This window comes from Halichondria panicea, chromosome 3 (assembly GCF_963675165.1).
Source record: "Halichondria panicea chromosome 3, odHalPani1.1, whole genome shotgun sequence".
NCBI lineage: Eukaryota > Metazoa > Porifera > Demospongiae > Suberitida > Halichondriidae > Halichondria > Halichondria panicea.
In genome coordinates, this window is record NC_087379.1 from 1,848,073 (window position 1) to 1,875,978 (window position 27,906).

Consider the following 27,906-nt stretch of genomic DNA (forward strand, 5'->3'; position numbering starts at 1 on the left):
TACAATGGACTAAGCAGGTCAAAAAGTGCCAAAAAAATCCTAAAATAGTTACTGTTGACACACAGCAGAGTGAGCTACACCCATGCATGCACAACGAGTCCTCTTATGGTGGCTCCTCTTTCACTATCTCTTCCTTTTCTTTCTCTTTTTGCCGACAAGATGCTGCGAATGTCAACCTGTGCAAATCATATATATAGCGCATTAAATGATGACTGAATGCATGCATGCATATACTAATCGGGCGCCGCCGTGCACCCTGATCCCTCTATATACCATTGCCCGGAAGGAGGTCGGCAATATACCTGGCTATAGCTAGCTGGTACAACAATCAATTCGAACCATTATAGTGGCCTACAGCCTATAATATATAGAGAGTAATGCCACAATAGGGTGAGAATATAATTGTACTTAAAGATTAGAACATTTCTAAGAAATTGTGCTGATATATAGTATACCATTACAGGTGAATTGCTAAGCGAAAAGGCACCCCAAAAACTCGATAATTCAGTACTGTAGTAATCAGTTTTGTATATAATTATACAGTCTGGCGTAGATTTTGGGAAGGGCAGGGGCTCAATGGTTGAGCATAAATATAGGCGCTGACTTTCATTGAATTAAAAAAAAAGGTCATCACTTTTTCTCAGCTGTGAGCATGCATCAGATCTACCATCAGCCCCCCTCTGCGGCGGGACTGCCTACGCCACTGCATGCATGGTATACATAATAATATTACTGTATATATATATAGCGGGTAATTTTCGGGGGACAAAATATTCGCGGTTCAGCAATATTGAGACATTTCGTGGGTAAAATTTTCGTGGTTGCTGCTTGCACTGCAGGTAAAGGTAGGTAAGGTCGCTTCATTCGTGGGTAAATATTCGTGGTCAGACCTTCAACCACGAAAACAATGAATATTTTGCCCCACGAAAATTACCCGCTATACATATAAACTACAAAACTATACAATGCATAATTATATATGACGGTTAAACTATTCAGGATTGTTCACTCAGTTGTGCCAACATTCCATATAGATCTACCTCAGCTGAAAACGATTGGCCTTTTAGCCTTTAGCTACATACACTGTAAAAACAAATTGGTTGAAATAACCCATTTTTGGTTGCCTGAATTGCAAAATTGCAATTCAGGCAACCAAAAATGGGTTATTTCAACCCATTTGTTTTTACAGTGTAAACCACCACCTTTGGTTGCCATGGAAATCTGTTTGGGTGTGTTTTATAATTATAAGTTGTTCACCAACACAATGGTATCATAATAAATTAGAATGTTCCAATCCTTACATTTTTGTATGTACATGCACCAATACTGTAATGATCATTAGTCATTTCTTGTTCTTAATATTTCCTGTGTTGTAATGTTTACTGCATGCATGCATGCATGTACATGCGCATGAGTTCTTATCACTTCTTTTGTATAATTATGTCTATCTTATTGCTTTGCGCTCTAGCCCATGCATGCATGCTAAATGATGTACAAGTGTCTATAGTTTCCACGCTTTTTGGTGTTTCCCCTGGCCAATCCTTTACATTGCAAATGGTTTTCTAGTCGGATGTACATTATAGGTTTGTAGCATAAGAATATACAGTGGAACCTCCTTTAACAACCACCTCCGAATAAAGGCCAGTTGCTATATAATGGCCAGGCACCCAGGTCCCAAATGAACAGTTTGTGTACAAAACACACAACCTCTCAACAAAGGCCACCTCTGTATAAAGGCCAAAACATTGTTCCCCAAAGGTGCCCGTTATAGGGGTTCCACTGTAGTTGTAAGAATACAGAGGCGGAATCATTACTGTGCATCCCTTTGTGACCACATCCACTACCCCAAGCCTCCACTGGACTGTATACATGTATATAGGACATTGGCAAAGGCCACCACTCCTAAGATCAGTTTAAAGCACCCACTCACTCACTGCAAGAAGATAGAGTTAACCCTATGAATTTTGTTGCAAAAGTAACGCTACGATCATGCCATCAGCTACTAAATATTATTTTAGCTTTGCACAAGTTATGAATATCAGAGTTAGCTCCGAAAGGTTGATTAAAGCCATGCACACTAGATTGCAAGACGTATACTTATAATTATGGGGATAAGAGCCTCTGCTCATTGCATAACTGTTAATCTAGCTAACTACTTCGCACTTCCTATGCTGATACTTGGACTCTAAGCACCTCTAGTAACCGGTCCACCCTCCGAATAAGATGATAGTATGTATTATATGAGACTTAGCTAGTGTCTTTACCTGATGACAATGATTCTATAGGATGGCTTCTATATGGAGACCCTGCAGCAGAGGGGGGAGTGAGGTATGATACTAAAGGTCCGACTATAATAAGAGAGACTTAGTACACACGTACACAGGAACAACATGGGCAAAGATTTCAATATAACTCACTAAAAAAGCTACGAAAAGATTTGCACTCTATTGTTGTCACGATCACACACATACACCACACCACACTGGTCTACTGCTATGCCAAAAGGCCCATATAACTGTCCTAGTCCAGATCCTTTTGATCCAAACGATTTGAGAAACACTCCCTCACATGTGAACACTGAGACACGACCGTTCCCATTCTCCCCCACATACACCAAATCATTACTGTCCACACAGATGCTGACAGGCCCGTCAAGTTCTCCATTTCCACTGCCTTCCTTCCCAAATTGCCGCAGATAGACACCATCGGGTGTGAAAACTTTCACTCGAGCATTAGCAGGTTCAGCTACATACACACAACCACTACGATCGGATGCAACGTCATAGGGATGGTACAAATCTCGATTAGCACTGCCTTCACTGCCAAACTTGCTGGAGAAAGTGAGGTCGGAGTTGAAGATGTTAACACAGTCAGCACCGCTATTAACAACATACACCTTCCCATTGACACTGTTGACACACACACCATGAGGAAAATTTAACTGTCCAGGACCCGCATCAACACGACTACCTACTGCTGCTATCAGGTCTCCGCCACGTGAGAACTTCAACAGTCGACAATTACCAGTATCTACCACTAGAATGTTGTCATCACCGTCCACTGCCACACCATAAGGACTCATCTCCTTAAAATCTGTGCCTCGAGTGTCTAATGTTCGCAGCTTCTCTCCTCTGGGGCTAAATATTGAGACAACACTAGTATTGGCTTCAGTCACAATTATCTCTCCAGCTTGGTTGAGTGCCACTCCATAAGGTTTCTTGATAGTCTTGATATCACTTCCTAGTTTATTGATCGGAGTCTTGACTGCCTCATTGCCCATTGACACAAAACTGAAGGGGGGAGAAAAGGATAAGTTATGGGGCTCGTTTATCTTTACTGGCCTACTAGAATAAAGGACGCATGTAGAGTGCTAGCTCAAGCTTTTGTACGATAAAAAAGCTCTAACATCAAAATCTGCCACTTAGGCTATCTATGCTGTAAATGCAGTGCTATGGCACCCAGGTAAGTAGATGCACATGTCATACACAAACAAACAAACCAACAGACTATACTATACCCGTGGCCGCCCACTTGCGCCTCTGGTTAGAAAAATATTTATAAAACGGCTCAAAGTAGCTCTAGACAACACTCACAGCTCTCACAGTGACTGGTCAGGTGATGCATGCACAACAATATTCATAGGATCCGGCAAAGTATTGATTATGGTTAGACCACAATGCAATGGTACACACAAACTTGTGGCTATCAGTATTGCCTAGCAACATTCTACACCCACTCTATTGCTAGCTCTCTGACCAGTTGCCTGAGATACAGACAACACACACTCATACAGTGTCACCCTCCATGCATGTTAACAACACTCCATACCATTATGACATTGATCTCATGCACCTAATGCACACACTCAAATTTGTCATAATACAAAAGTTCGAATTGAGAATACGCACATTGATTTAAGAGTTGGTGCAACTGAAACCCAGTCTTCAAGAGAAGCTCTAAAACTGTCAGACAGTGGACTAGTGGACCTGCTAGACACAACCCACACATACACACACCAGACCACCCCCCCCACACACACGTACACACACACACACAAGTATATTTAAGGTTAGATCTCTTACACTGATTGTACATGTAGCTATACAAGCCACAAAACACCTAAACGTAAGATGATATCCAGATACAGAGGAGGTTGGACACGATCATGTGCACTACTTTTTTTGCTGAGCTGGCACAGAAATTAACAAGGATTTTCTATGTAAACTTCTAGCTGGTGTTGCACGATCATTGGAGACTGAAGGCAACATTTATGTATCTCTCTCAGGGCTCGCGCTAAAAATATTAGCATGACTGTCAACATGTCAGTCCAATTAATGTTTTGATCTGACAACATGTAATTTTGCTCTGACATGCAAATTAAGTTGGCTAGGCTATACAATTTCTATATTCAAAATCAGGCACACAAGTCATTGGTTCTTGTGCATGAGGCTGGCAGCATGATCTTCGAAGTTGGACTCTCGAATAATCCTTGAGCCATCAATAAACTCGTTCAAGTTTCTTAGGCCTTTTAGCTTATCATGAAACTTTGTAGAGAAAGACCCACCAGCCAAAGAGAGAGACCGACCATTCAGCCAGAGAGAGATAATAAACTAAGAACTTCAGAGACAGTTCGCTTGCTCTCAACTAGCTAACTACATTGAATGTACAGCCATGAGACAATTTGTAATTCTTGGTCATTTTCACTGATCCATTTATCCACACTTCTTGTTCTGAGCTACAAGAACTCTGATAAGGCTCTTACTAGTGCTAGAATAGCTAACCCCTATATAACGATCTCTGGCTAGCTCTACATGTATGCTCCGACAAAATGTCTGACTAACACGTGCAATGATCGGACACGTGCACATAATGACCGGATTTTGTCAGGTGTCAGACTGTAATTTCGAGCCCTGCTCTCTGGCTACTTTGAATATAAAGTATTTATTAACCAACCCGATCCCCAGCGATCCCCTCTATTCTGGCGAGTTATCAGTACTGGCATACAGTGTTTACTAGATTCTTGCCAGCCAGTACAATGCAAGCTACATACAGCACCGCTGAACTATACTCTACCCTATAGTCTAGCTAATCTTGGTCCAGCCAGACAACAGACACAGCTAGTCCGGTGTTACAAGTCAGCAAAGCAAGAGTATCTATACATTTTTATTACAGTTATTCGGTATCTATGATAACGTGAGCAGAGACCTTAGGAATGTCACATGATTGATAACACGTGGCCAACCTCCTCTGATCCAGATATGGGAATTACATGAGCCTAAACACAATCGGCATGGTATTAAAATTAGCTGAATGGAAAAGTGAAAAGATTCTAACGTTGTCACGTGAGTACTACTACATCAAATAACAATAGTAATCTTTGGTTTAATGGTGCGACTATTCCGTATTCAATTTCAACGACCTTCCGAATGGTGTTATCAAAGTTATTTAAGCCATACAAATATATTGGCTACACCATGGATACTAATAGTCTATGGTTCAAGGCGGAAAATAACAAATTATGACCCCGACGAAATTTGGGATTGCAACACATCAATTAACCTTTATAGAAATCACACAAAAATGTGACATTAATCAACGATACTACCAGTTACGAAATTATAATAATGGTGGGGTTTTAGTATTCCCTATTGGAAATATCGGATTGCCTGCAGCAAATTACAAGGACCCAGAATTTCGTTGTTGTGTGCATTAAGAACTCAAGATAAAACAGGTTCTATTTTCATGTACAATAGAGAGTTCTGGCCATTAATTTCTTCTCTGGAGAGATGCGCAATGCATCATGAGACAGCTAGAGAGTATAATAAACAATATACCAATGACTAAAGGCCTTGTGTTCTTTCCTGTTTCAGTATATAGCTATCTATAGTAAGTCTTAATAGAATGGTCAGTTGGAACTTTAGGAAATGCAGTTGCTCCCAATGTTGTAAATACTTGAGAGACATAAACTCACTCTAATTAGCTGAGTCCCTAGGCTACTATTTGTCCCACCAGGCCGTTTATTTCTAGTTTATTTGTCATAATCAGTACGTTAGTTTGGCATGCATACAGGCGTCTTAGTAAGTTAACCACTTCTCACCGATCTCATCAGCAATGATGATGCTGCTCAATCTGATTGGCTGGGTGGACTGAGCCGTGAGCTCTGCCTCCCAAGAGCATCCAGGCTCCTCCTCCAAATACAGCGTCTTCACTGACACTATATATGTCCGATTTAGTGCTCAACCTGTGTGTATGGATGGGAGTGTATGTACGTGTGTGGAGGGTGGCATATACGTAATCATTAATATAATTATTTATTGCAGTGCACTATAACTATTGAACGCTGGAATTCACCGAGCAATATATATTAAGCCATATTATTTTTAGGCCTAAATCTGTAAATCTTTGTACCAAGCTTAATTAACTATTGACTGTAACTCACCGTCACAGCTAGCCTCGATCCCAGGCCGAGTTTTCGCTTTTATAACGGTTAGGCGAACAACTGGGCCTGGTACTAGTTGTCTGCGCATGCGTCAAAGTTTCATTGTATATTTGTGGTCGGCAAAAATATTTAATAAATCAATAATCGAAATTTGTACACAGAAAATGCACAGAGTGAGTACACAAAAGATGCACATAGGGAGCTGCTTCACAAAGGCCTAGGGAGTTGCCAGTTGTGCTGCAGCACAATTACAGTGACCCAGGGCAACTTCAGGATGATTGAATGCCTTCAAATTACGTTTCAAAAAGATTTAGCAGGCTGCTGGACTTCTGTGATTCTAGGCCCCAACTCGTAACTCAGTTAAATTTTGCTTGAGAAAACGTAGATTCTCTTGATGTCTCTGAGCTACCCAGCAACGCTCGAATGAGCAGGTCATACTCCAGTCCTGTGAGTATAGGACAATATTAAAAGAAACCAAAACGGTTAAACCCTTACCTCAAACTGTCCAGTCTCGTCCGTTACTATAGCCAAGAGGAGCACTGTTGGGATAGCTGGATATTAGCCATTGCTCCTAGATCCTGTACAGAGAAGTAGACATTTTAAATACGTGTAGATCTATACATATTAAATTTCTCGGTTATAGTGTCATTGTCAACGAGCTGATGATGGCAGCACCAAGTTCTCTAGCTCACACTCTTCACTTGATCCACCATATTAATGATGAAACTATAGTCTACCTACGTACCGGTAGATCTTGCCAAACATGAACAAGACTTGATAGCATAGCCATAGGGCCCACACAAAAATATCTGACCTTAACAAGCTTGACAAAGCTTTATACCTCTTTCCTTGTTGTTCAGTCTTCAGAATAAGCTTCAGAGAAGAGAGAAGCTTCAGCTAAGAGCCATTCCAAATAATGATAAAACGGGAACTGACTTCTAGTACACGATAGTACACGAATATAAATGTCACAAAAGTGAACGAGAATATCCATTCGTCAGAATCTGACGAACGACTGACGCATGCGCAGACAACTAGTACCAGGCCCAGTTGTTCGCCTAACCGTTATAAAAGCGAAAACTCGGCCTGGGATCGAGGCTACGTCACAGCTTGCACACTGCACCAGTATCCCCCCTCCCCTACACACACACAGTAGGTATACACTGACCAAGAGAAACAACCCCTTGAGGGGAGCTCAGAGTGAATTAAGTTGACCTTGTCAATGACTAAAATGTTGGAGGGGACATATTATAGGGAAGTCAAACCACGGTACGTTCAGCTTCCCCAGTGAGCTGGCTTTATATGAAGAGAGCAGACGAGTATGAGGACCGTGTGGCTGCCTTCATCTTGAGTATAGGAGAGATAGTTAGTTCATGTAAATGTAGTTTGTAGCTATCGATCAGCCCCTCCCCCACTTTGTTTGCAAAATAACATACTTTACACAAATTAATAATAACACGCTCATGCACCAATGCTAAGACTCAGAGTCCAATTGTTTGATGTGGTGTAGCACAGTGTCCATGGAGGGTCTGTCCTGAGGGGAGTGAGAGACACAGGGTGTGATGAGCTCCCGCCATACACCTTCCATACTCGATAGCAGAACAAGAAATACAGCAGCTTCAGGAAATCTGGCATTCACCACTTCACAAAGCAAGCACTCTAAAACTGTACACATCATCTTTGTCCATGCACTAGGCTGTGGGGGGAGGGAAAATTGGTTCAGGAAATTGATCACATAAAAACACAATCTATACAATTAAAAATTAAATAGACAGTAGTGTACAACACAGGAATATAGGGACAGTAATATCGAATGCGAGGTTATAATGACACTGTACAAGCTTGATTGCGTTTTAAATTGCAATCTAATTATTTCTTTAGACACATAAGAATTCATTCACAATCGAAAAATCGCTGCATTTGAAACTCGATATAATACTGGGATCATCATATTTTTATCAACACATATTAGTAAAAACAAGAGTACTATCGAATGCGAAATTAGTCAATCAGGAATTATCAGAGCTATAGTCTTCGCAAGCCAGCCGTTACAATGTATCCTCTAGCAAATTACACATGAGCTACTTGTGCAGACTAAGTGGCTGTTTGCATTGAAAGTGGTTATAGTGGTTAGAGGACGGATGTGTGAAACCACATAATCAAATACATGAACTAGGATTACACGAGATTATATACACCAGAGCAGATTGACCCTAAACACACACATGGGTACATACTGTCAAGGAGGTCATGATGAATACACACTAACCTGATGAGATAGGTTCTCCCTGGAGAGTACGGAGGGCAGGTACTGGTTGGAGGAGGTCGTGAGAACAGCTGCACCAGACACACCTCCCATGCAGTCTCACACACACTAGCGCTGCACAACAGACACACTTTGAACAAAACCAAATATGGCAAATGATAATGTGTGTACGTAATCTAAAGTTACGGCCTCTCAAAGTCCTATATACAGCTATACCCAGGCACACCCCACACCTCCATAATACTGGGATACCATTATACATAATTTTATGTTCTGACGGTCCAATTTCAATGATTTGATGCTTTTCTGAAAGCTCCATAAATGGCACAATCAACCCACACATTCTCAAAGTGGTACAGCCACCACTGTACACATGTAACTCTTATAGAAAGTTCTATCAAAGTAATGGATGCTAAAATCAGTGGCAAAAGTTGTCCCCCTCAACAACACACTTGCTATCTGAGTCCTTGTGTTGTAGTGAGGAGGTCTGGGGGGTGGGTAGAGCATTCTGATTGGACAATCAAAACGACCATTGAAGTTCCAGTCCAGTGACCTTTGACCTATGTGGGTGGAGTCTCCCTACTGTCGTATACTTCCGATGTCATGGTGATGACGTCTGACCTCCCATCTCTCCACCAGATACTTAACAAAGGACAGTGGCAGATCCATGCACTCATCCATGGAGGGTTGTAGCATCATGTTCTCAATTAGTAGCTTGATGATATCAGGCTCCACCCCCTGTCCCTCAGACGGACCTTGACTTTGGCCGTACCAGTGTTGACGCCCACCACCAGCACCATGTCACCATGGAGACCCTGCAGCGGAGGGGGGGTGGGGTGAGGTACGATACTAAAGGTATACGACTATAACAGGAGAGACTAAGTACACACGTACACAGGGACAGCACGGGCAAAGATTCACTAATTTCAATTTTCAATATTCATTAGCAACGTTACGTAAAATAACTCACAACAAAATTTACGAAAATATTTGCACTCTATTGTTACCATGATCACACACATACACCACACCACACTGGTCTACTGCTATGCCATAAGGCTTGTTGAACTGTCCTGGTCCAGATCCCTCTGATCCAAACGACTTGAGAAACACTCCCTCACATGTGAGCACTGAGACACGATTGTTCCCATTCTCCCCCACATACACCAGATCATCACTGTCCACACAGATGCTGGCAGGGAAGCTAAGTTCTCCATTTCCACTGCCTGTCTTCCCAAACTGCCTCAGATAGCCACCATCGGGTGTGAAGACTTGCACTCGACAATTCGAATAATCAACCACATACACACAATCACTACGATCGGATGCAATGACCCAGGGAGAGCAAAACTGTCCATTACCACTGCCTTCACTGCCGAACTTGCTGGAGAAGGTGAGGTCAGAGTTTAAGATGTGTACACAGTTAGAACCAAAATCAGCCACATACACCTTCCCATTGATACTGTTGACATAAACACTAATCAGATAGTTAAACTGTCCAGGACCATCGCCATGACTACCAACTGCTGCTATCAGGTCTCCTCTACGTGAGAACTTCAACAGTCGATAATTACCACTATCCACCACCAGAATGTTGTCATCACGGTCCACTCCCACACATTTCCCAACAGCTGTGACTCGAGTGTCTAATGTTCGCAGCTTGTGTCCTGTGGGGCTACACATCGAAATAATACCAGCATCGGCTTCAGCCACAATTATCTCCCCAGCTTGGTTGAGTGCCACTCCACAAGGTTTATTGAGATCATTGATAGTTTTGATAACAGTTCCTAGTTTATCGATCGGAGTCTTGACTGACACAGGGAATGGACATCCTGCCACCTCCTCTCCACCCACTCTCACGATCAGCTCGCTGGCCCCGCCCACTGTCGGCTGGTAGGAGATCTCGTACTCTCCCTTCCCTCGTTCTTTCACAACACATTTTGTGGTTTCGTTCGTCAGCTTAGAGACAAGTTTGGCTTCAATGTTCAACAAATCCAAGCCAACAATTCGTTGTTTGGAATCTATTGCATTCAGAATGGCAACAGGAAGAGGTTGGGTTGTCTTCATTCGTCTTGAGGGCACCACTTTCAATGCACAATAGTTAGTCACTTCTTTACTAGTACAGATGTGAACTGAATCCTGACAAGCTTCAACAATTTGAGTAGAGTATGCAAAACAGGTGTTGGTTGTCTCACGAGGCTCTAGGGTGTTGGGGTCAAAGGTGTCCACCAGCTCTCTCACTTGCTTCACCACACCTTGCTTCATCTTGAGCACGTCTCCTGAAGACCCGGTACGAATGCTCTCTCTCACGAAATGCAGGCAGCTGTTACGTTGGGTTTGGAGGATCTCCACCTCCTCTCGCTGAGCAGAGAGGCTCTTGAGCTGTTGTTGTGTGTGGCCTTCCAACTCGGCCATAAGCTCCCCCTCACGAGCATACAGAGCTTGATGGATTTCATCGAATTTCGAGTGGATATTGGTCGCAATTTTTCCTCCTTGTTCAACAATTTCGGCATGTCGTCCATCTAGATTGACGAGAGCTGTGTTGGTGGCCTCTAGCTGTTTCTTAACGGGTCCCAGGGAGTCCAGGATCTCTTTCTTGTGGCTTTCAAAGGTGTCGGCAATCACACAGTACTTGTGGTCTTTGTGTATTTGTACAATGCAGTGGGTACAGATCAGTTCTCCACAAGGTTCACAGTACAGCTTGAGGCTTTTGTTGTGTTTAGGGCAGCGAGGGGTCACCTTATTCGAAGAAACAAGACGAATCAAATCCCCCTCAACTTTTTCGATACTAACAAGTTCGTGATCTTTGAGCTCGTCCCATTCTTTGTGCATATCGGTACACTTCTCGCAGATGAACTTAGTGCATTGTCGGCAAAAGCTGGTGGCTTTACGATTGGTAACAGAACATTTCTCACAGGCCAATTTCTGAGGCTCTTTCACCTTCTTGAGTGTTTCCTGGATGTCAAAGAGATGGTGTACATTGAAGGCAGCCTGGAGGCCACTCACACCAATGGGGGGTAGGGGGGTGGGCCGGCGACACTTGGGGCATTCCAGCTGGCCTTGTCGATTGTGGGCAACTATATCATCGAGACAATGTTGACAGTAGACGTGGAAACAGGAAAGCAGTCGAGGGTTGGTGTAGGGCTCCAGACAGACTAGGCATGACAGCTGGTCCTCCACTTTGGAGAGAGCTTCTTGAGCAGCACTCGGCCTCTCAGCCATTGACACAAAACTGAGGGGGGAGAGAAAAGGATAACAATAGGCTAAAAAGGGGGCGTGTCAAGTTTTATAATAATAATAACAAAGAATTCAAGCAACAAAAACTACAAACGAATGTATCAGAACATGTACAATAATTATGCTCACCTTTATAAAAGTGTTTAGTAGTAGAAAGAAAGCTTAAAGCTTGGCAAAAGCAGCTATAGACTCACAGCTCTCATGCACAGTGACAGGTCAGGTGATGCATGCACAACAATATTCATAGGATCAAAGTATTGATTATGGTTAGACCATAATGGTACACACATACTTGTGGCTATATTGCCTAGCAACATTCTACACCCACTCTATTGCTAGCCCTCTGACCAGTTGCCTGAGATACAGACAACACACACTCATACAATGTGACCCTCCATGTTAACAACACTCCATACCATGTTGAAATTGATCTCACATCATGCACCCATGCACACACGCAAGATCACAAAATATATTCAAATTCATCATAATACAAAAATCAGCATACATACATACATACATGCGGATGATATTATTATAATCTCTATGTGTATAATTATGTTAGAATACTCTTAATTGGGTCCATGAGATGCATGGCTGAGTGGACTCCATTGCCCCACCCACTCACACCACCGGCCTTCTCTTGTGGTCGAGATATTTACGTATCAAAACTTTTGTTGCTATAATGACAAAATCCAGTGTTGAAGGGATGAGCAATATATACAAGCTCAACAATGCACCAGGAGATACCCAGCGAGACAGAGACGCTTGGCAAAAAAGAAAACCAAGGAACCAAAACAAACAAAGATAGATTTTCCACCACGCACAAGATTCCCAATGTAATCGTCCATAATCACGATCTCTGAACATTGAACAACAACACTACTCAGTAAAGGACTCTCCTTCACACCAACCCCTAACATTAATAATACTGTACAATATCCCCACCACTACGTCAATACAATGAGTTCACAAGATCACTTAGATAAATCTACACACACGCAGACGAATGAAATTGTTACCGAAATCGAATTATGTAACTTACACTCAAGTATATTCACGAATGCCCACTTTAGAAGCGTACATTGTTGACCAAACAAGAACAAAATTGGACGACAAACTACCACGTACTCATATTTAACCAAACAACATCTAACCTGAACAAACACACGATATGCCCTCGCCAAACTAAAAAAACAAAGAACCGATAAAACCAGCTGACACAAATCTTGGCATAGATACGGACGACTACATATGCTCTCTTGTACTCTGTGACCAAAGTACGTACAGATTAACACAACAACACCAACTCAAGATATAGAACATCAACTACAAGAAACCACCAGACATTTTTCACCACAACTAAACGCAATACACAAAAACCTCAAAAAAATAATGCTTACTTCCCAACCTCAAAAATACACAACCTCCCAAGTTCTACGGAATACCCAAAATCCACAAAAAATGTACGACACTCCCCCGGTATGACCAATAATTTCCCATTCTAATTCCATGCTCTCCCCTTCTGCCCACTTCATCGATCACGTACTACAACCACTCGCACGCTATTACACAGATTACCTACCAAACTAAAGTCTATTTGCGTTGAGTTCGACCCCGGAAGTTATGTGGTCAATTATGGATTCATTTATACTTTATGCCGTGGTGGACAAGCATCAGTGCCTGGGACTCTACATGGAGTATGTTTAGCTGGTTGGAGCTTACCAGAGTATAGATACAAGCGCTTTTTAACAAGGAATCCAATTTCACTGAAGTATGACAAAGTTATAAGAACTTTATGAAGGTCAAACTCAACACAAACTGACCTTTAATTATAGCTTATTTTGACTAATGGCAAATCCAACCAAGGTTAGACATACCCCATTTCCAAACACACACACACACATGCACACACTCAAGTAATTAGCAAATCCACATTGTCAGAAGATTAGATCTTACACTGATTGTACACATAGCTATACAAGCCACAAAACATGCACCTAAACCGAAGATGATACACAGATATGGGAATCACATGAGCCTAAACACAATCGTCATGGTATTAAAATTAGCTGCAAAGAAAGAACATCCTCAAAATGGAGAGAAAGATTCTAACGTTGTCACGTGGGTTACATTTTGCTCTTCTGACTACTACATCAAACAATAGTATGATCTTTGGGCATTCAATTTCAACGATTTTCTAATATTCTGTAATGATATACCTTTTAAAAATGTTGCCGTCAAAGTTCAAATTATTTTGAGCTACAAAACTAATTTGGACACAACCATAGATAATAGCTGATGGTCCAAGGCCGAAAAATTACACCAAAGAAATTTGGGATTGAAGCACATCATTTGAAAGTCTCTTTCTAAGCAATTAAAAATTTTGACATTGGATCAACGGTACTAAAGTTATGATAATGTGTTTAACTACCCCCTCCCCTCAAGAAGAGTACGTTAGATCTTTAATGGTTACTAAAGCACCCTAACTACAAACAAATGTACTAGCCTCGTTCACCGGCCTACCCTGGGATCGAGGCTATAATTATATGTACATGACATAATTATGTACAGTACATGACCTTGCAGTATTGACCCTAAACACACACCTGGGTACATACTGTCAAGGAGGTCATGATGAACAAACACTAACCTGAGGAGATATAGGTTCTCCCTGGAGAGTACGGAGGGCAGGTACTGGTTGGAGGAGGCCGTGAGAACAGCTGCACCAGACACACCTCCTCCGAGTCTCACACACTAGAGCTGCACAACAGACAAACCAGGATGGAGCATGCCCAGTTTCCCGATCACCTTCCCACGTACACACACCTCTGCACAACGGCCCGGGAAATAGGTAGAGTCTGTGGAGTGTGTGTGCAGGGGAGGGGGCGGTAAACACAAGCAGTGCAGAAGTGTGGGCAGTGAGCAAGTGTAGTTGTAGGAATTAATTTTCTGGCAAAATAATCTTCCAGTGGATTCAACACATATATACAGTTCAAAAAACCTCACGGCCACTAATTTCCATCAAACTGGACTGAATGCATACCGTACGGGTAGAAAATTTCGAGGGTGTAAATTTTCGTGCAATTCAATATTCTGTCTTATTTGGAAAATTTCGCGGGTAATAAATTTCGTGGAGTTAGGGTGTGTCACTATCTCGCATGCGTAAACAAAGCCTTTCGCGGGTTTTAATTTTCGTGTTCTGCAGCCACCCACGAAAAACGCGAAATTAAAAACACCTCGAATTTTCTACCCGTACGGTATATAGTAGTTCCTTCACAAGTCCCTAACACACATACACATGCAGCTGTGCTTATGCAACCCTCACCTTCAGCTGCCTTGAGGAAGTATCCATTGACATCTTTGGTGAAAAAAACCTCCGGCAGCTGCATGACACGGTCCAGTAGTCCATGGATCACTTCAAACCCGGGGGTACGACTATAATATACACTGCACACAACCGACGATGGTTCCGTGTTCCCACATCTACAGCATAGGACACACAAATTAGTGAGCTTTGGCACTGCGAGCAATTAGCGGTTTTAACACACTTTAATTATATACATACAATAGTGCTTTCTCAGAGCTACAGAATGCGTCTTTGAGTTTCAGGACGTTCCTAACACAAGTTATGGCCTCTAAAAGATAGCTCTAAAATAAACTTGATTTTTAAACAGGCATTAACTTTAATACCGTTGACCGTTGATCCAATGTAAAAAATTTTATGATTTTCAGAAAGTTTAGAAAGATACCTTTCAAATCATGTATTTCGATCCGAAATTTCGTTGGGGCCCTAATTTGTTATTTTTCGGCCTTGGACCATGGGCTATTCATGATATGGCCAAGTTGGCAAACAGTTTTACTCTCTCCAATATGAACTTTGATGGTACCATTTGAAAGGTCTCTTTCTAAGCTTACATGTACACAAAATTATAAAATCATTGAAATTGGATCCACATCATTCAAATTATAGCAGCTGAAAGATAGCTCTGAAAACAGGCCTGATTCTGAAAAAACACCCACGCCTTCCCCCAGAAAACAGAATATTAATTAATGTCAGCACTTGCGTCTCACAAAAATGCTTACCTTGCAAATGGTCCTAGCCAAAGCAAATCTCATTCCTCTATGGAGTGAACCCCAGACCAGCCAGAATACAGCCAGCTCTGTGAGTGAGTGAGCACAGTGGGTAATATGGTACTTGATCTACTGCGTACAGTTACCTTGCTGGTGCTTTGTCAGTGTCTATCTCCTGTAGTCAAAGGTATACCTCAGCCAGCTCATCAGAAGCGCTACACATACAGAGGGAGGGGCATATGAAAGGTAAATAAAGTACTGAAAATAAGTACTGAAAATTAATATGCACACAAACCATAAATCATACAAATGCTCACTAGCAGTCAAACACACAGGACACTATACACACTAGGACACCTACATACTGCATGGTAACCCTAATTATAGCTGGATACCAATATGGTAGTTCTTTTCATTTGTAATTTTACTATACTTAAAACACCCACCCCTGGTACACAGAGCTGCCTGCTGCTGTGTCCTTGTCCCCTGAGGCCAGTAGCTCCCCCTCTCTAGCGAGCAGCTGCACTCTCTCAGTGTCACACTCGAGTACACTATCAAGTGCTAGTGTGTTGTCCCCGGTGACCTCTTGCTCCACGTGTAGTACACTCACACCAGCTGGTAGACACAGCTCACGACACGCCATAGAGCGGAGGAGGGTGGACTTGCCAACACCTGCACGTGTGTGAGGGGGTGTGGTTAGGGCAGGGGAGAGATATGTATCACTACAAGTATGCTAGCTGCATGGTTAGATTTGTGACACTATGTCTGGTTTAATGCTCAACCTGTGGGTGGGTGGGAGTGTGTGTGTGGTTGGGCATGGGAGTGTGTGTGGATCAAGGGTGTGTGGGTGGCATATACGTAATCATTAAAAATTATTTATTGCAGTGCACTATAACTATTGGACGCTGGAATTCACCGAATAATAATTATTAAGCCATGTTACAATTATTTTTAGGCCTTGCATTTAATTACACCAAGCTTAATTAACTATTGACTGTAACTCACGTCACAGCTTGCACCAGTATCCCCCCTCCCCTACACACACACAGTAGGTACACTGACCAAAAGAAGCAACCTTGAGGGGAGCTCAGAGTGAAGTTGACGTTGACTCCAGTGCTGGAGGGGAAGGGAAGTAAAACCTTCAGCTTCCCCAGAGAGCTGGCTTTATGAAGGAGCAAATGAGTGTGCATGAGGACCGTGGCTGCTATCAAGGCTGCCTACATCTTGATATCTGAAAGTATAGGAGAGATAGTTCATAGCTTTCAGTGAGTGGCTTTCTGATCTCTGACCCCATGCAACACCCCCGCATCTTGAGCAGCCCCTCCCCCACTTTGTTTGCAGAATAAGGTAAAAAATATGTCTTCATAATATTTATTCTTTACATAATAACACACTCATGCACCAATGCTAAGACTCAGAGTCCAATTGTTTGATGTGGTGTAGCACAGTGTCCATGGAGGGTCTGTCCTGAGGGGACACAGGAGGTGATGAGTGGGTGGAGCTCCCGCCATACACCTTCCATACTCGATAGCAGACCAAGAAATACAGCAGCTTCAAGAAATCTGGCATTCACCACTTCACAAGCAAGCACTCCAAAACTCTTCACATCATCTTTGTCCATGCACGAGACTGTGGGGGGAGGGAAAATTGGTTCAGGAAGTTGATCACATAAAAGTAACACAATCTTGATTTGCTATTTCATACCAAATCTCATTCTCTATACTCTCAAGCAAGTCCTCTCCTTTTTTCTCCTAAAATATACAACCCGTGGCTAATCATGCATGTGCGTACATATTAACTATTATACACTTCTACAAAATCTAGCACAGATATCTGAGAATCTAATCTACCTGATTGGGGCAAGTTGGGTCGTCGCCCGATGAAACCGGGTCACGACCCAACTTGATTATGTACTTGACAGAAGCATGATGTATTTAAAAGTTAGGGAAATTACTTAAAGAAAGGAAGAAAAGTCCTCAGAAGGGAATCGAACCCACACCTTATCTATCATTTGATCTTCTAAGCCACCACCCTAACCACTAAGCCACACTTATTATGCTTATATAATTATTTGTATTACCAGAATAATCCATGTACAAGCCTATGTAGCTGGTACCCTACATAGGCTTAGCTCTCAACAAGCTAGCTAGCTCACTCACATTCAATTGGTGCTGGTATTTGGGCTCTGTTTGGGAGTCCCAGAGAATGACGAGGTGTTTGGGGGTCACTTGCACTGGGTCGTTGATCTCCACCACCTGGTGCTTGGTTATGAGGGTCGGGAGGTCATGAACCTCACCAGTGTCTGGGAACTGCAAACAGTCAAGTAAGTCAATGACATTATCAGGAATGATCATAGCCGTGGGTTATAGTGAGAGCACTCTTATTTAGAGGGTGATTGAAGAAAAGTATTTCGTTAGACGTCAGTTCTGGTGGATTGCAAAGGAGGAGAGAAAAAAGAAAATTGACTCCGGGAGAATATTGCCGCTGTGTGTGTGTGTGTTTGAGTGGGTGTGTAGATAAGTACAGTAGTGGTGTGCAGTATAACAAAGGATGTACTGTGTACTAGTATACACGTTGCATGCAGTCAACACAATTCCACCAACCTTATGATACTGGGATACCGTACTACATTATGTTCTGGTGGTTCAATTTCAATGGCTTCATGAAAGCTAAGAAGAAGCTCTATAAAATAGCACAATCAACCCCCACATTATGAGCAACAACATTTCAGAAAAAGACCAGGACTGCATGTAGTCCATGGTATTTAACTGAAATCTGGCTATAATTATGAGCATATACCAAATGAATGAGCTCCATTTAACTTTTCAGAAAATTGAAATCAGACTACTGAAATTCAAGTTACAGGCTCTCAAATTCGTACAGCCACCACTGTACACATGTAACTCTTATAGGATTCTATCAAAGTAATGGTATGCTAAATTCAGTGGCAAAAGTTGTCCCCCTCAACAACACACTTACTATCTGAGTCCTTGTGTTGTAGTGAGGTCTGGGGGGTGGGTAGAGCATTCTGATTGGACGATCCCCACGTCCATTGCAGTAATGTGAAGTTGTAAACGTCCTACCCACATTGTCATACAGCATTATTTCAAGGTTCAAAAGTCATCCACTCCGCACAGGAAACTGCAGACCAACACAATAAAGACAATTAATTAAGACATTGATTCAGAGTTTGAAAAACAAATCTACCTGTGAAAATATGTCCCCTTAAGGTAGACTAAATCTTAGTACTTAACTAATGAGTGTACCTGAATATTGTGATTGTTGGTCTGAGTCAATAGAGGGCCGTCTGGCATATGACCAATCACTGGTTGTATCGTCATGGAAAAACAGGCTCGACACAAGAGATTCTGCAAGGACAAATGTAGTTCCGTATTATTTAGCAACGAGACAATGATCCATGCACTATCACGAGCATGCACGTGGTGTGGCTGTACGTGCCTGGCTATAATTATCCAAACTCATGGAATGGAGTATACCTAGCGTTATCTTGCATAATTATAATAATTACAAACAAGTGTGTGTGTGTGTGTGTGTGCATATGTGTGTGTGTGTGTGTGTGTGTGTGTTGGGCTGACCTCAGTGATGATAATCTTGTGGTTCATTTTATCGAACACATTCACAGTAATGGCGTAGTCTCTACCCATCTCCAACATCCAGCTGTTGCCGGGGGCGATGGAGAAACCTGGAGAAGGGAGAATCATAAGAATGCACAATCAGCATTGTTTGTTTAACCCTTTGCTCACCAAGGTGATGAGGAGGGACGACGTGTATTCCAGCACTTGGTTTAGAGGCTGCATGATGGAGTGTGTAACATGTCTGGAAGGTGGCCAAGAAAATGGTGACATCATCGACAAAGCCTCTAAGCAACTGCACACACACACACAATATTAGGATACTGATGTCTTGTAGGATGCTTCAGTGTAGCCCACCATCAGTCCGGTGACCCTTAACCTCTGAGGGTGGAGTCTCTCCACTGTCGTATTGGTCAGCTCCAATGAATACTGCTCTGATGGCATGGTGATGACATCTGACCTCCCATGCTTCCCGATACTCGACAAAGGACAGTGGCAGAATCTATGGATGGAGGGTTGTAGCGTTATAACAAGTAGCTTGATGATATCAGGCTCCACCCACTGCCATAACGGACCTTGACCTTGGCCATACATGTCACCATGGAGACTCTGCAGCGGAGGGGGTGGTGGTGTGAGGTACGATACTAAAGGTACGACTATAACAGGAGAGACTCAGTATACACACGTACACATGCAGGGACAGCATGCATGGGCAAAGAATTCACTGGTTTATATTTCAATATTCATTAGCAATGTCAACAAAATTTAAGAAAATATTTGCACTCTATTGTTGCCATGATCAGACACATACACCACACCACACTGGTCTACTGCTATGCCATACGGGTCTTTGAACTGTCTTGATCCAGATCTCTTTGATCCAAATGACTTGAGAAACACTCCCTCACACGTGAACACAGAGACACGATTGTTCCCATTCTCCCCCACATACACCAGGTCATCACTGTCCACACAGATGCTGACAGGATAGTTAAGTTCTCCATTTCCACTGCCATTCTTCCCAAACTGCCTCAGATAGACACCATTGGGTGTGAAGACATGCACTCGATCACTAATATATTCAACCACATACACGCAACCACTACGATCGGATGCAACGTCATAGGGAGAGCTAAACTGTCCATTACCACTGCCTTCACTGCCGAACTTGCTGGAGAAGGTAAGGTCAGAGTTGAAGATCTGAACACATTCAGCACACCAATCAACCACATACACCTTCACATTGACACTGTTGACACAAACACCAATCGGATCGTTAAACTGTCCAGGACTATTGCCATGACTCCCTACTGCTGCTATCTGGTCTCCTCCACGTGAGAACTTCAACAGTCGATGATTACCAGCGTCCACCACCAGAATATTGTCATCACCGTCCACTGCCACACCACGAGGACTCTTCATCTCCCCAACAGCTGTGCCTCGAGTGTCTAATGTTCGCAGCTTGTCTCCTGTGGGGCTAAATATCGAGACAATACCAGCTCCTTCTTCAGCCACAATTATCTCCCCAGCTTGGTTGAGAGCCACTCCCCAAGGTGACTTAAGATCATTGATAGTCTTGATAACAGTTCCTAGTTTATCGATCGGGGTCTTGACTGCCACAGGGAATGGACTTCCTGCCACCTCCTCTCCACCCACTCTCACGATCATCTCACTGGCCCCGCCCACTGTCGGCTGGTAGGAGATCTCGTACTCTCCCTTCCCTCGTTCCTTCACAACACAGTATGTGGGTTTGTTCGTCAGCTTAGAGAAAAGTTTGGCTTCAATGTTTGAGGATGGAAATTGGATCAGTTGATGATTTGTGTTTGAAAATCGAAGACTGGCAGCTTCTTGTACTCTGGTTTTGTCGAGTCTTTTTGTAGGGGTGGCAGTTACTGATGTTGTACAAATTGTTCCAGACTGCTTGCAATCTTTGACCAGCTGAGCAGAAGGCACAAAAAAGGTGTTTGTTGTCTCACGAGGCTCTAGGGTGTTGGGGTCAAAGGTGTCCACCAGCTCTCTCACTTGCTTCACCACACCTTGCTTCATCTTGAGCACGTCTCCTGGAGAACCGGTACGAATGCTCTCCCTCACGAAATGCAGGCAGCTGCTACGTTGGGTTTGAAGGATCTCCACTTCCTCTCGCTGAGCAGACAGGCTCTTGAGCTGTTGTTGGGTGTGGCCTTCCAACTCCGCCATAAGCTCCCCCTCACGAGCATACAGAGCTTGATGGATTTCATCGAATTTCGAGTGTATATTGGTCGCAAGTTTTCCACTGTGTTCAACAAGTTCGGCATGTCGCCCATCCAGATTGACGAGAGCTGTGTCGGTGGCCTCTAGCTGTTTATCAACGGGTCCCAGAGAGTCCAGGATCTCTTTCTTGTGGCTCTCAAAGGTGTCGGCAATCACACAGTACTTGTGGTTTTTGTGTATTTGGACAGTGCAATTGATGCAGATCAGTTCTCCACAAGTTTCGCAATAAAGTCTCATTATATCGTCATGTTTGGGGCAGCGAGGGGACGTCTTCTTTGGGGAGACCAAGCGAATCAAATCTCCTTCCAATTTTTCGATAGTAACGACTTCGTGACCTTCGAACTCCTCCTCCCATTCTTTGTGCGTATCCGTACACTTCTCGCAGATGAACTTGGTGCATTGTCGGCAAAAGCTGGTGGCTTTACGAGTCGTCTTCACACATTTTTCACAGGCCAATTTCTGAGGCTCTTTCACCTTCTTGAGTGTTTCCTGGATGTCAAAGAGATGGTGTACATGGAAGGCAGCCTGGAGGCCACTCACACCAGTGGGGGGTAGGGGGGTGGGCCGGCGACACTTCGGGCATTCCAGCTGGCCATGTCGATTGTGGGCAACTATATCCTCGAGACAATGTTGACAGTAGACGTGGAAACAGGAGAGCAGTCGAGGGTTGGTGTAGGGCTCCAGACAGACTAGGCATGACAGCTGGTCCTCCACTTTGGAGAGAGCTTCTTGAGCAGCACTCGGCCTCTCAGCCATTGACACAAAACTGAGGGGGAAGAGAAAAGGATAACAATAGGCTAAAAAGGGGGCGTGGAAATCTTTATAATAATAATACCGAAGGAATAAACAAATGTATCAGAATGTGTACAATAATTATGCTCACCTTTAGATAAGTGTTTAGTAGTAGAAAGAAAAACTCAAAGCTTGGAAAAAGACTGACAGCTCTCACAGTGACAGGTCAGGTGATGCATGCACAACAATATTCATAGGATCAAAGTATCGATTATGGTTAGACCATAATGGTACACACATACTTGTGGCTATATTGCCTAGCAACATTCTACACCCACTCTATTGTTAGCCCTCTGACCAGTTGCCTGAGATACAGACAACACACACTCATACAATGTCACCCTCCATGTTAACAAAACTCTATACCATGTTGAAATTGATCTCACATCATGCACCCAATGCACACACACAAGATCACAAAATGTATTCAAATTCATCATCATACAAAACATACATACATACATATACGGATGATAATCTCTGTGTGTATAATTATGTTAGAACACTCTTAATTGGGTGAACGAAATGCATGGTTGAGTGGACTCTATTGCTCCACCCACTCACACCACCGGCCTTCTCTTGTGGTCAGGATATTTACGTATCCGGCAAAACTTTTCTTACTAATGACAACAATCCAGTGTTGAAGGGATGAGCAATATATACAAGCTCAATAACGCACCAGGAGATACCCAGCGAGACAGAGACGAAACAATCAACACTAGGCAATTATTTCCAAGTGCTCATTGTCCATCACAACCCAATGCCCATACGAGCAGCCTGAGATCACTTGTGTACCAGGAACAAACATCATTATTGAGAGGGATTGAGAATACACACATTGATTAAGAGTTGCAACTGAAACCCAGCCTTCAAGAGAAGCTCTAAAACTGGTAGACAGTGGACTAGTGGACCTGCTAGACCCAACCCACACACACAGAATCAATCACTTAAACCAATCTACACACACGCAGTTTCCAAACCGAACATAACACCCACCAACCTGAACAATCCCTTACAGATAGACCATAATTATATCTACAGACGAATTAAGTTTTTACAGAAATTGAATTATGTAACTTACACTCAAGTATATTCACGAATGCCCACTTTAGAAGCGTACATTGACCAAACAAAAAACAGAATTGGATGAAAAGCTACCACTTATATTTAACCAAACAACATCCAACCTGAACAAACACACGATATGCCCTCGCCAAACTTAATAAACAAAGACCCAAAGTCACGTACTATAAAACCAGCAGACATAAATCTTGGCATAGATACGGACGACTACATACAACAATTAATGCTCTCTTGTACTCTGTGACCAAAGTACGTACAGATTAACATAACAACACCAACTCAAGATATAGAACATCAACTACAAGAAACCACCAGACATTTTTCACCACAACTAAACGCAATACACAAAAACCTCAAAAAATGTTCACTTCCCAACCCCAAAAATACACAACCTCCCAAGTTCTACAGAATACCCAAAATCCACAAAATATGTACGACACTACCCCGGTACGACCAACAATTTCCCATTCTAATTCCATGCTCTCCCCTTCTGCCCACTTCATGGATCACGTACTACAACCACTCGCATGCTCTTACACAGATTACATACAAAACTAAAGTATATTTGCGTTGAGTTAGACCCTGGAAGTTATGTGGTAAATCATGGCTTCATTTATGCTTTATGTAGTGGACAAGTATGCCTGGGACTTCTACATGGAAAATGCTAACTTTTAGCTGGTTGGAGCTTACCAGCTCTACAGCATAATTATAGATAGAAGCGCTTTTTAACAAGGAATCTAATGGTATAATTATGAAACTTTGAAGTATGACAAAGTTAACAACTTTATGAAGGTCAAACTCAATAAGAGTACTCTTATCTACTCTCGACTTTACAGCATCTACATGTATTTTATTTTGCAAATCCAACCGAGGTTAGATCTTATACATACCCCCTTTCCAAACACACACACACACTAACAAATCCACATACACATGTACATCCTCAGAACTGAGGTTAGATCTTACACTGATTGTAAATGTAGCTACAACACCTAAACGTAAGATGATACCCAGATATGGGAATCACATGAGCCTAAACACAATCGGCATGGTATTAAAATTAGCTCAAAATGGAAAAGAGCTATAACTACTACACCAAACAATAGTACAATCAAACAATTAACAATCAATTGTATAGGGACTGTTTCAGCTGCCATAAAACGCATTCAATTTCAACTAGTTTCATGAAAGATACCTTTCAAATGGTGCCATCAAATGTCATGAGCTACAAAACTATTTACCAATTATTTTGGCGACACCATGGATCCATGGTCCAAGGCCGAAAAGTTACAAATTCTGACACCAATTTAAACATATCATTTGAAAGTCTCTTTAAGACATATATTGGATCAACGGTACTAAAGTCAGTGGCGTAGCCAGGATTTTGGGAAGGGCAGGGCTCAAATCCATTAGCAGGGCCAGAGTGCAGGCGCTGAATAGCTTGGAATTTTACCTAAAAAAAAAGGTCATCACTTTTCATCAGCAGTATGCGCAGTAGATGACCCTGCCCACGCACATTTCCATTGAATGACATCATTCTAGTAACTACGCACGCAGTGCAGTGCAGTGCAGAATAGATTGACAGATCAAGGTGATTCAAGCTGGTTTAGAGTTGATGAAACACAAAAGGGGGGGGGCTCTAGCCCCGTCAGCCCCCCTCTGCCTACGCCATTGAAAGTTATGGCTGTTTAGTGTTTAACTACCCCTCCTCTAAAAAGAGTACGTTCTTTAATGGTTACTAAAGCACCCTAAATACAAACAAAAGGATTATATGTACTAGCCTCGTTCACCGGCCTACCCTGGGATCGAGGCTATAATTATATGTACATGACATGTGTACAGTACATGACCTTGCAGTATTGACCCTAAACACACACCTGGGTACATACTGTCAAGGAGGTCAAGATGAACACACACTAACCTAAGGAGATAGGTTCTCCCTGGAGAGTACGGAGGGCAGGTACTGGTTGGAGGAGGCCGTGAGAACAGCTGCACCAGACACACCTCCTAGTTTCACACACACTAGAGCTGCACAACAGACACACCAGGATGGAGCACACCCAGTTTCCTGATCACCTTCCCACGTACACACACCTCTGCACAACGGCCCGGGAAATAGGTAGAGTCTGTGGAGTGTGTGTGCAGGGGAGGGGGCGGTAAACACAAGCAGTGAAGAAGTGTGGGCAGTGAGCAAGTGTAGTTTTAGGAATTAATTTTCTGACAAAATAATCTTCCAGTGGATTCAACAAACGCACTTCAAAAAACCTCAAGGCCACTAATTCCCAACTAAATTTACAACAAACTGGACTGAATGCATATACAGTAGTTCCTTCACAAGTCCCTATAACACACATACACAGCTGTGCTTAAATGCAACCCTCACCTTTAGCTGCCTTGAGGAAGTATCCACTGCCATCTTTGGTGAAGGACACCTCCAGCAGCTGCATGACAAGGTCCAGTAGTCCATGGATCACTTCAAACCCGGGGGTACGACTATAATACACTGCACACAACCGACGATGGTTCCGTGTTCCCACATCTACAACATAGGACACACAAATTAGTGAGCTTTGGCACTGCGAGCAATTAGCGGTTTTAACACACTTTAATCATGCAGTGTTTTCTCAGAGCTACAGAATGCGTGTTTGAGGTTTTTAAATAGGACGTTCCTAACACAAGTTATGGCCTATAAAAGATAGCTCTAAAGACAAACATGATTCTTCAATAGGCATTAACTTTAATACCGTTGATCCAATGTCAAATATTTTATGATTTTATGAAAGCTTAGAAAGAGACCTTTCAAATGATGTGTTTTAATCCGAAATTTTTTTGTGGCCCTAATTTGTCATTTTTCCGCCTTGGACCATGGGCTATTATTATTCATGGTATGGCCAAATTGGCAAATACTTTTATCTCTCAAATATAAACTTTGATGACACCATTTGAAAGGTCTCTTCTAAGCTTTCATAAAATCATAAAATCATTAGAATTGGATCCACGGAATTCAAGTTATGGCAGCTAAAAGATAACTCTGAAAACAGGCTGATTCTGAAAGAACACCCACGCCTTCCCCCAGAAAACAGAAGATTTGGGCCCGAATGCAATCACTGATCTTATAAGCACACCATTATTATTGTAGCACTACCAAACAGCTACTAAATATCTTTTAGTTGGAAATTGGACATTCCTACTCAGCTATCTACCGTGACTATTATAAGCCTATACTTGCATGTAACTTCTTCCCACCTTTCTCTGTGTCCTTCAGCACAATGTCAGAGATCTCAAAGATCTTCATGGGCAGAGGCATCTTCTTGTTGGCTGCCACAGTCTTGAGTAGTCCAGAGAGTAGGGTGGTCCGGGCCACTTATTAGGATGACAAAGGTTTACAACAGCGGAGGGCTAAAAAATTCTTGAAACAGAAGTTTCAACAAGATTAATAACTTAATACAGTATTTGTTCTTATACCTGAAACTCTAGAGTCTTTGGGTTGCTGATTGCACAGCAGGTATGTCTTTAATATCCTTCCGTACGAATACATTTTCAGCAGCTATATTAACCCTAAAAGAACGTCAGGTCTGCAGAAACACAAAATACCAATAAAAGTCAGCACTTCAGTCTCTCCAAAAACTGCTTACCTTGCAAACAGTGTCGCCAGAGCAAATCTTATTCTCCATACTCCGGAAATCTCTCTGTATAAAATGGGCGGGGTCAGCTCACACAATGTGATCACACCTACTAGCCACTCCCCCTCACCTGGTCTGCATTCCTTGCATCTCCGGAGTGAACCCCAGACCAGCCAGAATACAGCCAGCTCTGTGAGTGAGTGAGCACAGTGTGTAAGATGGTACTTGATCTACTGGGTACAGTTACCTTGCTGGTGCTTTGTCAGCGTCTATCTCCTGTAGTGGAAGGTATACCTCAGTCAGCTCATCAGAAGCGCTACACATACAGAGGGAGGGGCAGATGAAAGGTAAATAAAGTACTGAAAAAATAAGTACTGAAAATATACACACAAACCATAATCATACGAATGCTCACTAGCCGTCAAACACACAGTACACTACACACTAGGACACCTAACCACTGGTAACCCTAAATTAATTATAGCTGGATACCAACTGATTTGGTAATAAAATAACTTGTAATTTTACTATATTTAAAACATTTCCCCC

At 42.6% G+C, this 27,906-nt stretch overlaps 3 protein-coding genes across 12 annotated transcripts; all 3 read right to left on the reverse strand.

The window, feature by feature from the left end:
* Window positions 1-70: 70 nt before the first annotated feature.
* LOC135334345 (E3 ubiquitin-protein ligase TRIM71-like) lies at window positions 71-27,074 on the reverse strand. Of its 8 annotated transcripts, XM_064529504.1 has the most exons (6): window positions 26,981-27,074; window positions 15,271-15,428; window positions 14,596-14,803; window positions 6,098-6,241; window positions 2,418-3,290; window positions 2,179-2,306 (listed from the first exon to the last, which is right to left on the reverse strand). In XM_064529504.1, exon 5 carries the CDS (start codon window positions 3,278-3,280, stop codon window positions 2,426-2,428), a length of 855 nt encoding a protein of 284 aa, XP_064385574.1. In that variant the 5' UTR covers window positions 3,281-3,290; window positions 6,098-6,241; window positions 14,596-14,803; window positions 15,271-15,428; window positions 26,981-27,074; the 3' UTR covers window positions 2,179-2,306; window positions 2,418-2,425. The 8 variants fall into 8 exon arrangements, 7 of the variants coding, with proteins under 7 accessions (XP_064385574.1, XP_064385573.1, XP_064385572.1 ...); XM_064529503.1 differs by lacking the exons at window positions 14,596-14,803; window positions 15,271-15,428; window positions 26,981-27,074 and adding exons at window positions 6,737-6,884; window positions 6,935-7,541; XR_010394238.1 differs by lacking the exons at window positions 6,098-6,241; window positions 14,596-14,803; window positions 15,271-15,428; window positions 26,981-27,074 and adding exons at window positions 71-176; window positions 3,518-3,623 and having other exon boundaries at window positions 2,265-2,306.
* Window positions 7,559-12,330, reverse strand: LOC135334303 (tripartite motif-containing protein 2-like). The gene is made up of 4 exons (XM_064529438.1): window positions 12,072-12,330; window positions 9,158-11,937; window positions 8,709-8,819; window positions 7,559-8,135 (listed from the first exon to the last, which is right to left on the reverse strand). Exon 2 carries the CDS (start codon window positions 11,925-11,927, stop codon window positions 9,684-9,686), a length of 2,244 nt encoding a protein of 747 aa, XP_064385508.1. The 5' UTR covers window positions 11,928-11,937; window positions 12,072-12,330; the 3' UTR covers window positions 7,559-8,135; window positions 8,709-8,819; window positions 9,158-9,683.
* On the reverse strand, window positions 17,360-22,860 carry LOC135334299 (E3 ubiquitin-protein ligase TRIM71-like). Of its 3 annotated transcripts, none has more exons than XM_064529432.1 (9): window positions 22,743-22,860; window positions 20,454-22,625; window positions 20,185-20,218; window positions 19,781-20,111; window positions 19,613-19,719; window positions 19,283-19,384; window positions 18,996-19,157; window positions 18,176-18,325; window positions 17,360-17,645 (listed from the first exon to the last, which is right to left on the reverse strand). In XM_064529432.1, exons 2-4 carry the CDS (start codon window positions 22,613-22,615, stop codon window positions 19,953-19,955), a joined length of 2,355 nt encoding a protein of 784 aa, XP_064385502.1. In that variant the 5' UTR covers window positions 22,616-22,625; window positions 22,743-22,860; the 3' UTR covers window positions 17,360-17,645; window positions 18,176-18,325; window positions 18,996-19,157; window positions 19,283-19,384; window positions 19,613-19,719; window positions 19,781-19,952. The 3 variants fall into 3 exon arrangements, with proteins under 3 accessions (XP_064385502.1, XP_064385501.1, XP_064385503.1); XM_064529431.1 differs by having other exon boundaries at window positions 18,176-18,500; XM_064529433.1 differs by having other exon boundaries at window positions 18,176-18,500; window positions 20,172-20,218.
* Window positions 27,075-27,906: the final 832 nt, after the last annotated feature.

What these genes read in the sequence shown, in the direction of transcription:
- LOC135334345 (XM_064529504.1), bottom strand. Translation starts at nt 3,280, where the DNA reads ATGGGCAATGAGGCAGTCAAGACTCCGATCAATAAACTAGGAAGTGAT.
- LOC135334303 (XM_064529438.1), bottom strand. Translation starts at nt 11,927, where the DNA reads ATGGCTGAGAGGCCGAGTGCTGCTCAAGAAGCTCTCTCCAAAGTGGAG.
- LOC135334299 (XM_064529432.1), bottom strand. Translation starts at nt 22,615, where the DNA reads ATGGCTGAGAGGCCGAGTGCTGCTCAAGAAGCTCTCTCCAAAGTGGAG. An exon ending in TCAAGACAGTTCAAAGACCC is followed by an intron (nt 20,219 to 20,453) that starts GTATGGCATAGC and finishes CCTCCGCTGCAG; the next exon opens with AGTCTCCATGGTGACATGTA. An exon ending in CATGTATGGCCAAGGTCAAG is followed by an intron (nt 20,112 to 20,184) that starts GTCCGTTATGGC and finishes CTCCATCCATAG; the next exon opens with ATTCTGCCACTGTCCTTTGT.